The sequence below is a fragment of the Mauremys reevesii genome, linkage group 1 (genome assembly GCF_016161935.1).
Source record: "Mauremys reevesii isolate NIE-2019 linkage group 1, ASM1616193v1, whole genome shotgun sequence".
Classification (NCBI taxonomy): Eukaryota; Metazoa; Chordata; order Testudines; family Geoemydidae; genus Mauremys; species Mauremys reevesii.
The window spans coordinates 215,914,850-215,929,004 of NC_052623.1; the positions used below are offsets into that span (position 1 = coordinate 215,914,850).

At 48.8% G+C, this 14,155-nt stretch overlaps 1 protein-coding gene across 1 annotated transcript in view; it reads left to right on the forward strand.

Moving 5' to 3' along the window:
• Positions 1-14,155, forward strand: part of CLCN1 (chloride voltage-gated channel 1) — a 70,955-nt gene that overhangs the window by 21,232 nt on the left and 35,568 nt on the right. Inside the window, exons 2-8 of the mRNA XM_039495906.1 lie at positions 642-795; positions 2,276-2,407; positions 4,035-4,163; positions 4,274-4,407; positions 6,531-6,608; positions 7,527-7,605; positions 13,278-13,403. Of these exons, the coding sequence (XP_039351840.1) occupies positions 642-795; positions 2,276-2,407; positions 4,035-4,163; positions 4,274-4,407; positions 6,531-6,608; positions 7,527-7,605; positions 13,278-13,403 (832 nt within the window). The remainder of the gene's footprint in view (positions 1-641; positions 796-2,275; positions 2,408-4,034; positions 4,164-4,273; positions 4,408-6,530; positions 6,609-7,526; positions 7,606-13,277; positions 13,404-14,155) is intronic.

The window sequence follows — 14,155 nt, forward strand, 5'->3', positions numbered from 1 at the left end:
GTCACCATTGAGAGATTCAAGCTGAGCTTGAACTATCACTGGTGGTTTAACGATCACAAAATCAATTCTGGCACAATTTGGAGGGAGGATGGGACAGTCAGCAAAAGCCCCATTCTGCTCTAAATGAGCCTGTTGGTCCTTGCTAGGAACGGAAGTTGTTGGGAGTCTGTAGCCCCGGAGTAGGCTCTGGATGGTGGCCTGGCCCCAGCAATATGGTGACAGGAGACAGACATGTTTGAGGGAAGATCTGTCACATGGAGTATGTAGTATTCATGCCACCCGCAATCCCAGACCACACTTGGTGTGGAGGGGAGCTGCTCACAGAGATCATGCCCAGTTGTAAGTGGCTGGAGATGATGGGGAGAGATTGTAGGCAGGGAACAATGGATCAGTTACTGTGGGTGTGAACTCGTTTCCTCCCAATAGGTAGGGACCAGCAGAGAAGGACAGTGAGACAAACTCTGTCTGTCTGGGTCTTCCTGTGTTTCTGTCTTCTCTGTTTGGGTTTGCTTGGGTCTGTGCATCTGACTGTCTGTGGAACTCTCTGTCCATCTGTGGAGCTGTCTCTTTGTCTCTGTCTGTGAATTGGGAGATTAACCCTGCTTTTCCCCTCTCATCTTTCCCTCTGCCGGCTCCTCTAGCTCTATGGGCAGTACACAGACCAGCTCTCTGACTTTGCACAGAAGGAAGCGGCAAAACTACTGAGTGAGAAAGAGACCCAAGGGAACAGCCAGAGCCCCCAGAAACGGGACAGCCGGACAGAGGTCAAAGAGGAGCGGTACTCCAAACGCCAAGGTAGGACCACTCAGCCTCACTGGACAGACAGGCTCACTTTATTACCAAAAGATGGACAGACTGCCACTGTTCAAGCTGGAGGTGCATAGGGATGGAATTCAAGAGGGGCAAAAGCGGGACAAGTGAGCCTTGTTCCAGAAGGAGGAAGAATTTCCATTGGGTGGAAGAGGAGAAGCTACAAGGGATAGTTTTTCTCAGAGCAGTCTCTCATTCCATCACACAGTAGGTTACAGATCTCCTGTCCAGGATGGAGAGGCCTTTCTCACACTTGTGGGATCATTTGAGGAGATCTCTCCTTCCAGTGCACAAGAGGTTAAACTCCCCATCCTTCCCATACTGCAGAGGACTTTGCAGTACTGTATAGCACAGAGATAGGTGCCAAGTCCTCCAGCACTCAAACATGATGTTTCCACAGGAGCTGCTTTTGATGGGATCCCCGGGGTGCAGCCTGGGACTGTGGGACCGCTGTGCCCCCTGAACTCTCTCCAGCCTGCGCTGTCTCTCACAATGCCTTGCTAGTGACCAGCAGCAAACCCCTCCAGGCGCTGTGATCACTCAGCACAACAGCATGTGGAGCCCCACACCCAGCTAGGTTGCAAGAATGCTCCCAGAGCCACTCATGAATCTCACAGAGACAGGCACCAGAGCCAAATCCCCCCAGCTCCCAGCACTGTACCCCAGGAATATACTGTCTTGCACTGCTCAAGATGAGCAATACCGATTTATTAATTGGTTCACCACTTCATCAGTGGAAAGTGGATATACACCAGCCTTTGCCAAACCTGAGCAGATTTGCCACACACTTCATTCAAACTCGCTGGTAAAGATAAACAGTTAAACAAATGTATTGACTACAAAAGATAAATTTTAACTGCTATTAAGTGATAGGCAGAAAGTCCGAGTTAGTTACTAAAAGAAATAAAATATAAGCAGGCAGTCTGAACTCTCAACCCTATTAGACTGGGCAACATCTAGATTAAGCAGTTTTCTCACCCCACTGGATATTGCAGTCCCTAAAATGCAGGTGAGTCATTGCATTGTAGCTCCCTTGCTGGACAATGGCTGTTGATGGGTTGTTTGATACCCCGCCAGGGCGTTGGTTACTTTCCTTGCTGTTGCCTCTGGGGAGCTAATATCTGGCTGATTCCCCCAATTTACAGCATGTTTTAGTGACAACCATACAACACAATCTCACAACTTCATAGGCATTAATGATATACATATATGGATAGAAAAAATGACTTTCAGCAGATTATAACCTTTCCCCTGATACCTCACATGGCTTGCTTTATATGCAAGATTACAATTATATATAAATGAGGAATATGGGGTTACAGGGTGCTCCCCCAAGGTATAGAATGTCACACTGCTATCTTGCCATTCTCAATAAGGGAAAGAAGGGACAGACAGGGGTCTTCCTCCATATTTCTTGACCCTCCCTGGCTTAACATCTTGCCTCAAGACTCTTTCTCGTCCACAGACTGTGCTAGACACATTCAGAAATATGTTACCAAGAAGCTTGGAGAAGACTGGATATTCCTGGTTCTGTTGGGTCTGGTCATGGCGCTGGTGAGCTGGGGAATGGATTATGCCAGCGCCAAGAGCCTGCAGGGTGGGTCCCATCCAGGTGCTATGAAACTGCCTCATAAATCACATGAACAATTCACTTCTATGCCTAATATCCCATGTTCCTCATCCTTCAGCACTAACTCCCTGCTGCACATTGCTCCATAGTGCCATGCTGGGACATTGGGGTCAGTTCTAACTCCCAGGGCAGAATATCCCCTATTTTGTCACCCACACTACTCCCTGAGCACAGCTCTTCTTGCTGGGGAACTGGGATCAGTAATGACCCAGAGGGGAGAGTATCCTCTAGAGCAATGGTCCCCAACGCGGTGCCCGCGGGCGCCATGGCGCCCGCCTGGGCATTTATGTGCACCCGACTAGTGCCCAGCAGGGGAGAGAAGCCGCAGCCCCATGCCTGCCGGGGACAGAGAACTCCGGGGCCCACAGGCTGCGGGTGCTGGTGTTCTCTGTCCCTGGCAGGCGTGGGGCTGCGGCTTCTCTCCGGCTTCTCCGAGGCTGCAGGCTGTGGGCACCGGTGTTCTCTGTCCCCAGCCAGGGCGGGGCAGCAGCTTCTCTCCGGGAGAGAAGCCGGGGCCCCGCGCCTGCCGGGGACAGAGAACTCCGGGGCTGCAGGCTGCGGGCGCCGGCGTTCTCTGTCCCTGGCAGGTATGGGGCCCCAGCTTCTCTCCGGCTTTTCCAGGGCTGCAGGCTGCGGGCACCCGTGTTCTCTGTCCCCGGCAGGTGCGGGGCTGCGGCTTAAGCTGGAGAGAAACCGTGGCCCCGCGCATGCCGGGGACAGAGAACTCCGGGGCTGTAGGCTTCATTCTATATTAAAGTAAGAATAAATAAATATATTTAGACCAGCAGTTCAACATTTTACTTTTTTTAAATAAATAAGATGAAAACTGTTTATGATATTTATTTTGTAAAAACGCCTTAATTTTTCTTACTGGTAGATAAAAAAGAGCAAATTCACACAGTAAGGTGAAAGAGTAATTGCTGAATAATTTAATTAATACCTTTTACATGTAAAATTACCCTTTTTATCTTAAGGATTCATATATTATGTAATATTAAATATGATGTTTTTCATATTATTTAATGTACAAATACAAAATAAGCCTTGAAAAATTGTTGGCGCCCGCCACACTCTTCTGAAACCATGAATGTGCTACTGGCCACAAAAAGGTTGGGGACCACTGCTCTAGAGTCACACAGTACTTGCAGAACATTCATTTTATTTGGAAGTTTCGCCTCAAAACATAGGCCAGATATCCCCTGCTTAGCTTAGGATATTTAACAGTTATAGGCCAAGGTAGAACAGTAAGGCTTGACCATGAAGTCCTGTTAATTTAATATTATATTTCTCCCCTCAAGATACATACATACACACAGCCCCCACAGCCTATTTTGGGAGACCCTCTTTCTACTGGGGTGAATTCAGTTTTCAGGTTCATTCAGCCTTGTGTTTCACATCCCCCTAATACACACGGCTCCCTGTGACACCTGCCCTCTGCTGGCAGGACCCCTTTCTGCTGAGGGGTTCAGTCCTGGACGTGGTTGGATTGTTCTTGGTTGGGCCAACTTGTACTTTTGAGTTGGGTTTGTTTGATGCCCATGAACCCCTTTGGGGAGGTGCTGCTCTCGCTGACTCCTGTTCTGTCTGTCCACAGCTTACAAGTGGATGTACAAGGAGCTGCACCCGAGTGTCCCTATGCAGTACCTGGCCTGGGTCACCTACCCCCTCATCCTCATCCTCTTTGCCGCTGTCTTTTGCCACCTCGTCTCCCCACAGGCTGTTGGTGAGAGCAGAGGGCAAGGGAAGATCTGCTTTTGTCTGTCTCTTTTTCTGTATGGCATGTTGCTTGTTTCTATGGCTTATTTATTCATTGTCTGTTCTGGTTTTTTTCAGGGTCTGGGATTCCTGAGCTGAAGACAATCATGCGGGGAGTGGTCCTCAAGGAATACCTCACACTCAAAGCTTTTGTGGCCAAAGTTGTAGGCCTGACAGCTGGGCTGGGGAGTGGCATGCCTATAGGGAAAGAGGTGAGTGTTGCTATTGTGTGTGTGTATGTGCAGTGATGGCCAGGGAGGGGGAGGCAGGTATAGGTGTCTCTTTGGGCACTGTGAAGCCCTGGGGAGGAAGGGGCTATAACTATCTTATCTTTTTGGACAAGGGGCCATTTCACCCCACCGCCACTGCTCTGCTTTTGTTTCTGAATTTTCCTACAGCATTGACCTCCCATTGGTCAGTTTCCTGACTCTGTAAAAGGTTCTACAGAGAAAGGATTAAAGGAAGTGTGAAGCTGCACTTCATAATGTTTTATGGAAATATGTTTATGAGTGTAAATATGATGTAACTGGAATATACTTTATGCAAAAGGTCTCTTGTAAGGTATCATTACAAATCTACTGAGTGTGTTCATCCTATTTGTATGTATGTATCATTCTTGTAACTGAAGCTAGAAATATAAAGTATAACTCTGAGGTCCTATTGTAATTATGCAAAGTGTGGACTATTGATGATGGTTTAGAATCTTGATGGCTCCCATTGGCTAGGACAATTGGTTGTAAATGGCTCTGTTTACTTGCAAGCCTTCCTGTGTTCATGTAAGCCAGCCCAGGAAGAATGGTGGAATCCATCTTAAACCTGGTGCTTTTCCATTTAGAAGGAGGGGTAGGGATCCAGAGAGACAAAAGAGTCCTGCCTTGTGCCAAAGCTATAAAAGGGGGTGGAAGAGAACAAAGAAGGCTGCAGTCATGAGAAAACCATGGAGGGGATGGTATGATGGGATAGCCTAATTTTGTCAATTAATTGATCTTTGACTATTAGCGGTAAATATGCCCAATGGCCTGTGATTGGACACTAGATAGGGTGGGATCTGAGTTACTACTGAGAATTCTTTCCTGGGTGTCTGTCTGGTGAGTCTTGCCCACATGCTCAGGGTTTAGCTGATCGCCATATTTGGGGTCGGGAAGGAATTTTCCTCCAGGGCAGATTGGCAGAGGCCCTGGGGTTTTTTTTTTTTTCCCCTTCCTCTGCAGCATGGGGCATGGGTCACTTGCTGGAGGATTCTCTGCACCTTGAAGTTTTTAAACCACAAGTTGAGGACTTCAATAGCTCAGACATAGGTCAGGGATTTGTTACAGGAATGGGTGGGTGAGATTCTGTGGCCTGCATTGTGTCAGACTAGAAGATCATAATAGTCCCTTCTGACCTTAAAGTCTATGAGTAAACCCTCGTTACCACCTGAGCTGGAACTAACAAGGACTGTACCGGGGAAAGGATTGGGCCCAGACTAGGAAGGAGTCTAGTCTTTGAAAGAAGCTCATTGGAACATCTCTGAGGGTGAGATATTATCTGTAATCAGTTTCTTAATGTATTAGGCTTAGACTTGTGTGTTTTTGCTTTATTTTACTTGGTAACTTACTTTGTTCTGTCTGTTATTATTTGAATCCACTTAAATCCTACTTTTTATGCTTAATAAAATCACGTTTGTTTATTAATTAACCTAGAGTAAGTGATTAAAACCAGGGGGAGCAAACAGCTGCATATCTCTCTATAGGTGTTATGGGGGCGGACAATTTATGAGTTTACCCTGTATAAGCTTTATGCAGAGTAAAACAGATTTATTTGGGGTTTGGATCCCATTGGGAACTGGGCATCTGGGTGCTGGAGACAGGAGTACTTGCCGAGCAGTTTTTGGTTAAAGTCTGCACCTTTGGGGGCGAGGACCAGACCTAGGTCTGTGTTGCAGTAGGCTAGCATGTCTGGCTCAACAAGGCAGGGTTCTGGAGTCCCACGTTGGCAGGGAAAATGGGCTCAGAGTTAATCTCAGCACATCAGGTGACAGTTCCAAAAGAGTCTCTGTGACTGAACCTGTCACAGCCTCTTTCTAGTTGTTTTTCATAAATATTTGGATGAGTGATTCACAAGGGGGTCTCTGTGACTGAACCTGTCACAGGAAGATGCTAAGTTACCTTCAAATCACTGATTTCCTACCTGAGAGAAAGAGGGGAGAGATGGGGGGAGAGAGGCAGAGATGACCAGAGAGAGAGAGAGAGAGAGAAGAGCGTGCACCAACATCTGTGTTTATTAAATCCATGTCAGTGGCACAATGTCACTGACCCTCTTTCCTCATCATCTTTCCCCTTCTCTTCTCTGACAGGGTCCCTTCGTGCACATTGCCAGCATCTGCGCTGCTGTGCTCAGCAAGTTCATGTCAATCTTCTGTGGTGTGTATGAGGTAAGGCACAGGTTCCCATGTGCACTTATCCTGAAGCTCTCCATCTCCTGGGAGAGGCAACATGATTTCTTCTCCAGAGGAGGGCATAGCAGGGGAGGGGGCAGGATATTGGTACAGGAAATGCAGTGAGTTCACCAAGGTGTTACAGACCAGTACATTACATGTACTGACCAGGATTATGGAGAGTGGCCAGGTATACAGTCCAGTAAGCTATAAGGACTGGCCAGGTATGTGGCCTACTAAGTTACAGAACAGACTGGCTAGGAATATGGTCTGGCAAGTCTAGTTTCTGATAGTGCAGAAGCCATAAGCTGCCTCATTGTAGTCACTCTCCATGCATAAAGACTTGCCAAGTAGCTTTGCATAAAGACCAGTTTGTCTTAGAATGTGCATGCACAGAGCACTGCTAATCATAGGAGCGGACTATATGTCTGCTGTAGAAACAGCCTTTGCAGTAAAAAGATCATTGTAGTGAGTGATGAGCTGTTTATTAAGACTGGCAGTGTCCCTAGAGGCTAACTATATGCTGTATAGAGAGACTGACTCACTGTAATAGAAACAGCTTGTGCAGACTGGCTCCCTGCAGAGACTGGCTGTGTAATATAAGATAACTACAGCAGTTGTCTATATATACCAGATCTGTATAGAGACTGATGCACAGGAGTAGATTGGTGGCATGCGGGCACCACATCACTGTAGTACAGTTGACCTTGGCTGTACTTACTGACCAGATCTCCATATTAGAGACAAGCTTACTGTACTAAAGACTGGCAGTGTGTAGAGCCCGGCTCACCATAGCAGAGACGGCTGCATTTGCTGCTGGCTGTTGCTTCACTTCAGAGGATGTGGGGACTAACTCTGTGGCTGTGCTGCCTCTAACCCTGGCATGCCCTTCTCTGGCTGGGCTCTCTGTTCCAGAATGTGTACAGGCAGCTCGAACTCGTGGTGGCGGCTTGCGCGGTTGGAGTTGGATGTTGCTTCGGGGCTCCTCTTGGAGGCAAGTGTATTCTTATATATGACATTTTGTATACATCACCTTAACTCTCTCACTGTGAATCTCCTGCATGAAAACAAGTTCTGCACAGACTTACCTTCTGTAACCCCTCTGCCAGGCTGAAACAATAGCAGCAAGGGCCAAGTTCAATACCTAGGGGTCCCTTCCCCACAACGTAATGCAGACCAGCTCGAGCCCCCACCCAGTGACCTGGGAAAATCTTACACACACCCCTGGGCGCCTCAAGGAGGCAATACTTCTCCTCTCGCAAGCACAGACTCTTGGTGTAGCAGAAAAGGTTTAATTACATAAGATAAACAACAACAAGCATGAAATTTGGAAAATACCTCAACTGGAGTTCATAGGTCAAACCGTGAGCAAAGACCCACCCCAGCAACTTGGGCCGTGTCCTTCTCTCTGGGCCCTTGAGTCCAGCAACCCCCCTAAATCACCCACAGTCCCAAAAGTCCCACAATTCAAAAGTCTCTGTCCCGGGTCAGGCAGCCCAGAGTTCAAGAGTCTCTTTGCAGAGGTCCCCCTCCCCAGCCTGGGTAGAAAGGGGCACCTTACGTGGTTCGGGGCCAACTGCCCTGCCTCTTCGTGGGGTTCTGCTTCCACTAGTCGTCCCCGCAAACAGCTCAGCTCCGCTTACTCTGTGGGCTGCTCCACTCTGCCAGCTGCTCTGGTCCACCAGCTGTCCTGTGATCCGCTCCAGCCGTCCTCACGAGCTGCTCAGCTCCACTCACCCAGTGGCTGCACAAACTGCTCCACTCTGCTCTGCCAGTATTGCTTCAGGCTCCCCCACTCATCAGCACAGTGCTCTCAGCTCAGCAAGTCCAGCTCTTCAGTGATTTCAGCTCCACTCATTAGCACAGTGCTCTCAGCTCAGCAAGTCCAGCTCAGCAAGTCCAGCTCTTCAGTGATTTCAGCTCATAGTAGGGGAGCCCCAGTACCAGCGAATTCAGCTCAGTAACCTGCATCTAGATTCTTAAGGGAATCAAAAGTTAACTCTGACATTCCACAGTGGAGAGAAGCTCAGGTGGAACTGGTGCTTCTGACTCACACAAAGAGCCTGCACCACCAAGTACAGATACTTGTCCCCAGCCTCTTTCTTTTCAATGGGTTTTGGAACCCATGTGCCCCATCTAGCAAGCGCTATCCAGCTGACAATGAAACCCCCCATCACAAGACAATTTTGTAGTTCCCCATTTACCCAATCAGGGTGACAACATTTCATTCCTCCTGCCCCAATAACAACGAAATTGGGGCTCCCACAGCTGTGAAAATAACCATCCCATGCTGCTTTGCGGTATGCTAAGTGGGGTGGGAGTGCCCATGCAAATAACCGAAATACCAATGCAACACTTTCCGCACTCCCCATAATTTACCACCAGATGTCAGGGTGGGGCTCATCCTGACTCTGCTTACACTTCTTTCCAGTTCTGTAGTGAAACGTTATTTCTTTTTTCATGTAATCATGGAGGATGAAAGGCAAGGGAGGGGGGGAATGGTGAGGTGGATTATGGGAAAAATGCCACAGAGGAAGTGACATTTGGGCAGGAAGTGTCATCACTAATGGCTGAGCCTATTTAGTCCCCATGTATCAAGCCGAACATCCAAAGGTGGGTCTGCTTACACAATCAGTAAAGACCACCTTCTACAATAGAGAGGAAGGACCAAAAAACATAGTGGTGTGGAGTGACATCACTCATGGACAGCAAGTGATATTACTTATGAACAGGAAGTTATATTTTTAGTGCGCAAAATAAACTCTTTATCAGTAAGCTAGAGAATAATATGGCGGTGGAGAAAAATGTTAATGTTAATCACTCACATCTTTGCTTCTGAATCAGAGCCACTGTCTTAAATAATATACATGACAGAGCTGTATTTATCCTTTGGCTAGATGGGCAAGTCCCAAGGCAAAAGTACACAAGGTGCAACAGCCTCCAGTCAAGAGGGAGAAAACTAGGGTGACCAGATGAGAGGGAGAAAATATTGGGACACATGGGGGGGGGGAGGGGCGTCCGCCGGCAGAGGGGAGAAAAAAAGTGCTGCCGGCAGAGCAGCTAGAAGGAGGGGGGGAAAAAAAAAAAAAAAGCGAGTGCTGCTGGCAGAGCGAAATATCAGGACAAATTGCGTCCCGACCAAAGATCGTTCGGGACGTGGGACAAACACCTAAATATCAGGATGGTCCCGATTTTATCGGGACGTCTGGCCACCCTAGAGAAAACTGATACATAGATCATTTGTCATAGAATGTTTCCCTTTTGATTAGTCCTGAGGGTGTGTCTGAGTGTGCCCACCCCGCCTCAAGGCCCTACTCCGATCACTTGGACACTGTGCCCAGGGTAATTTTGAGGGTATTCAAAGTTTGATGGTTGTTCAAATACTGTGTTATTTCCTTGAAGCAAATACTTCATTTCCTGTCTTTAGATGGAGTGAGTGAGGGGAGTAATAAACTGTAGCCCAGTCTTGGCTCAGGCCAGCCGAAAGAGATCATTTCATTACTGTTTGCCATAAACAAAAACCAGCCAGTTTAGTATTTAGCCAATAGAGGGCTCCTGGATGCTTAGCAGACTGGTAACAGACTAGACATCCAGAGGGCAGGGGATCCTTCTCAGGGAGAGAGACAGAGGTAGGTGTGTGAGACTGGAGCAGCAGGCCGGAGGCAGCTTGAAGTTGGCTTCAGAGGGAAGGCTAGATAGCAGGCAGCCTGAGAGCTGCAACCAGGAGGCTGGATGAGAGCTAGGTGTCTAGCGGAGAAGCAGGCTGTGACTGGCTGAGGGCCAGCAGCACCACACAGGAGGAGCCCTGTACAAACAGGAGGCGTGAGACTCTCACTATCTGGACGACAAGAGGACAGTGCAAAGGGGCTCCCCGCAGACGATGGGCCAGTGGGATCTGAAGGACAACACTTAATCACCTCCAAAAGAGGGATGGACTAGAGGAGCAACTAGGGGTTAAAGGAAATTAAAACAGCGGAGGGCTCTCTTACAGCACCAACCAAGGAGCAGGGTGAGCTGTGGAGGGGCACTGCTTACCCAAGCCAGGGGGAAGAGGGGGAGCTCCCTCTGCATTTAGCAGAGGAAGGGGAGAAATGCCCCCACCCCACTATATTTTAACCCCTGCGGGCAGCCCATTACCTCTCTACTGGACTGTGACATCAGTTAATATACATGTTTAAGCCTTGCACCTAGTGTACATGCACCCTTTCTTGTCTCCAAACCCTAGTAAAGAATCCTCCATTGCTCATGCACAATGTGAGCATGGTGTGTGGAGCACCTCTAGTGCTGGCCACTGAGCATGCTGTCCAATATCTAGAAGGGGCTGGGGTACCACAACCCCCCAGTGACAATACCTGCGTGGGGATCCAGTGCTTCCCATAGGAATATTTTTGTGGGGAAGTGGTAAAAGAAAGCAAAACAGAAACAAATGGAAGTGGCCTCTCCATGGGACAGTCCAATGTGTGTCTGTCCTTTGCAACAGGCTGCAGAAACTCCGCCTTACAAAAATGGCAGCCACCCCAGCAAATAGCAGATTCCTGGACATGCAGAAGTGCAGCACAGAGGAAACGTAGCAATTACAAAGATAAATACACCACAGGAGAATCCCTTCCCATGGTCTCCTTGCCCTCCAAACTACGTATGTGGAGCTGATAGACTCACAGAAGGAGCAAAAGGCATTTCATTTGACTTTTGCCAACCTCATTGAGTCTTCTCTGATTGTGGGACTCTCACTGCTTATCAGAGATGTGCATGCACAATGCAAACACTGCTGGAATGAGCTGGGGGTGCTAACAGCAGTGAAAGAAACCTCCTTCCAGACTCACAAACTGATTGGGCCCACCAGCCTTGAAGGTGGGGCAAATAAATGCAGAGATATCCAGATGCCATGTTTTCATAATGGCTTTTTTGTCCATAACCATGATTTAGCTTCCTGTTTCTGCCACGGTAGCAAGTAGAGGTCATTTCTTGTCCTAGCTAGCTCCTTTTGACGTAATTTCCTGTTTAGATATATGTTTAATGTTATTTCCTGTTTGGATGGATTTGTTCTGAGGTAATTTTCTTTTTGATATATATTTTCACAAGGAATGGTGTGTTCCTCTCTCCTCATTTTTAAGCAGTGGATTTCAGGGGTTCACACCGGGCAAGATTAAATCAAGATGGGTCCCTAGGCACTTCCCCACTTGGGTGTACCCTGGGCCTTGCTCCTGCACTATAGCTATGGCCTCTACCCTCCTTGACCCACCAGCGCTCCTCTTTGGGCAAACTGGGGCCTCCCCTGTCTCTAGTACGTCCCTCGGCCTGCGCCGCTTCCTGCACCCCCCATTGGCCCGGAGCAGTGATCTGTGGCCAATGGGAGCCGCAATCGGACGGACCTGCGGATGGGGCAGATAAACAAACCGGCCCAGCCCGCCAGGGGCTTTCCCTACACAAGCAGCGACCCCTGTTTGAGAAACCCTGCTCTAGACCATCACCCCCTCTCTTCAGGCAGGCAATAGACATGCTGGAGAGGCACAAGGTTAATGTGAGGACACGTGACCGCCCCACATGTCTCCCCTGCCCAGTGACCCCTCCCACCCTGAGCCCAGCCTAGGGCCACAGCACTCTCCCCACTCCACATTACCTGTGAGGGGGTGAGCTCTCTGCACCTCCCCCCTGCATGTTCTGCTGCTCTCCCTGGTAGCTGCAGCTCCGTCCCACTCCCCGCGTGGCTGCTAGGGAGAGAGGCTGAACATGCCAGGTGGGGTGGGGGGGTAAGGCACAGGGAGAGGAGGATAGAGCCCCTCTCCCTCCCTGCCCTGCGTTTGACCCCCCCCCCCATGCTCCCCCACGCGTTGCCTCTGCACTGGAGGAGGAAGGACTTAGCTCCCACTAGTCTGCATATGGGGCCTCTGCTGACACCATACCAGCAGTCATGATGAAGTGGTTGCCGTGAGAGTCCCCACAACACAGAATTCCTGGCTGGGGCATTTTTTCACAACCACAAGGGCTAGAAATACATGTACTTCAATGAAAGCTCAGACTGTGCCTTCATCACCTGACTAGTGCCTATGCCTTATTCCAGACCCAATTTTACTTCAGTCCCTTTGGATATTTTGGAGGTGTCCAGGAGGAAGGAATGAGAGAGCAATTATGGACATACACCCCACAAGCATTAGTGGTAGCGGGTTGGTGACAAGCTGTGACACTTGGTCTAATGTTGTGACTCACTCTCCCTTTTCTTTCCTATTGTCTTCTGTCTGTCTGTCTCTCCTCTATCTCTTCCACCAGTAGCAGCCGTATTATTACACTGATGTCCTGACTGTGGGCTGTGCTGTGGGGGTTGGCTGCTGCTTCGGGACACCACTTGGAGGCAAGTGGCTGCTCCCCTTCCTCTGCCTTTCCTCAGGGTACCTTCGTCCCCAACTCCCAATTCAATGACCATTCCCTATAGTTTCAGCCTCACCCTCACTCATTCCCTGGTATGTCCTCCCCACTGAGAGACAACCTCCAGCAGCAAGAGACTCTGCCCTCTCACTTTTGCCATCTCTTTAACTCTTCCTCCTTTGCAAAACCTTTTTGACCCAAACTTGATGGGAGCAGTGGGCAATGATGGCTGGACGGGATACTAGAAGTTCGGGGGAGATTTCCAGGTATATGTCCAGGTGATAACATCTCTGTCTTCTCTAGGGGTGCTCTTCAGCATTGAGGTCACTTCCACCTACTTTGCCGTGCGCAATTACTGGCGTGGTTTCTTTGCAGCCACGTTCAGTGCTTTCATCTTCCGAGTGCTGGCCGTGTGGAACAAGGATGCAGGTAAGGCTAGAACCATGACCACTGTGTCTGGTGCCCAGGCCTCTATTATCTACTTCATCTCCAATTTCTCCCCAAATCCAGAAATACAGTGGGGATGTGACATTTCCTCCACCGTCTTCCTTGCATACATGACAGGCAGGGAGAGGGAAAGAAGGGGGAGAGTGGCAAACTTATGTCAAAAATTAGCTAACTCCCCGATTCCTCCCAGTTCTAGGTGTGTCTGGAGTTGCCCAAAAAATTCACCATGGGGATACATGAATCCCCAAGAACTGGGAGGATTCTTGAGGTGAGAATTCACAGTTGGTCAATGTAATGTAGGGCTGCATACACAGAGACATGCCATCCCAGAGCAGGGAGGTGGCAGTATTTACAGCCTCACACTGGGCTGTCAAGCAGAAAGGTAACAAATTGGAGGGAATTCAGACAAGTGCAATAACCAACTGATTAGGAAGCTGGAAGGACTGATTTATGAGGAAAAATTGAAAGAGCAAAATATACTGGCTAATGATGATGAAAAAAGGACAAAATAACTCTACAGGTAGCAGAAGAGGGTAAGTGCATTTTCATGCAGACATTAACACCACAGAGGGTGAGGCTTGTTCAGGATGGTGCAGGGAGGTAAAGGGGAATGTTTCAGATACTGCAGTAATGGAGACAGAGAGATTAAGTGGCTGGATATGAGGAAAATATCTCCTAATGTTGAGGGGCTGTTAAACTGTGCATGGTCCATCTAGTCCAGTGTCCCATCTCTG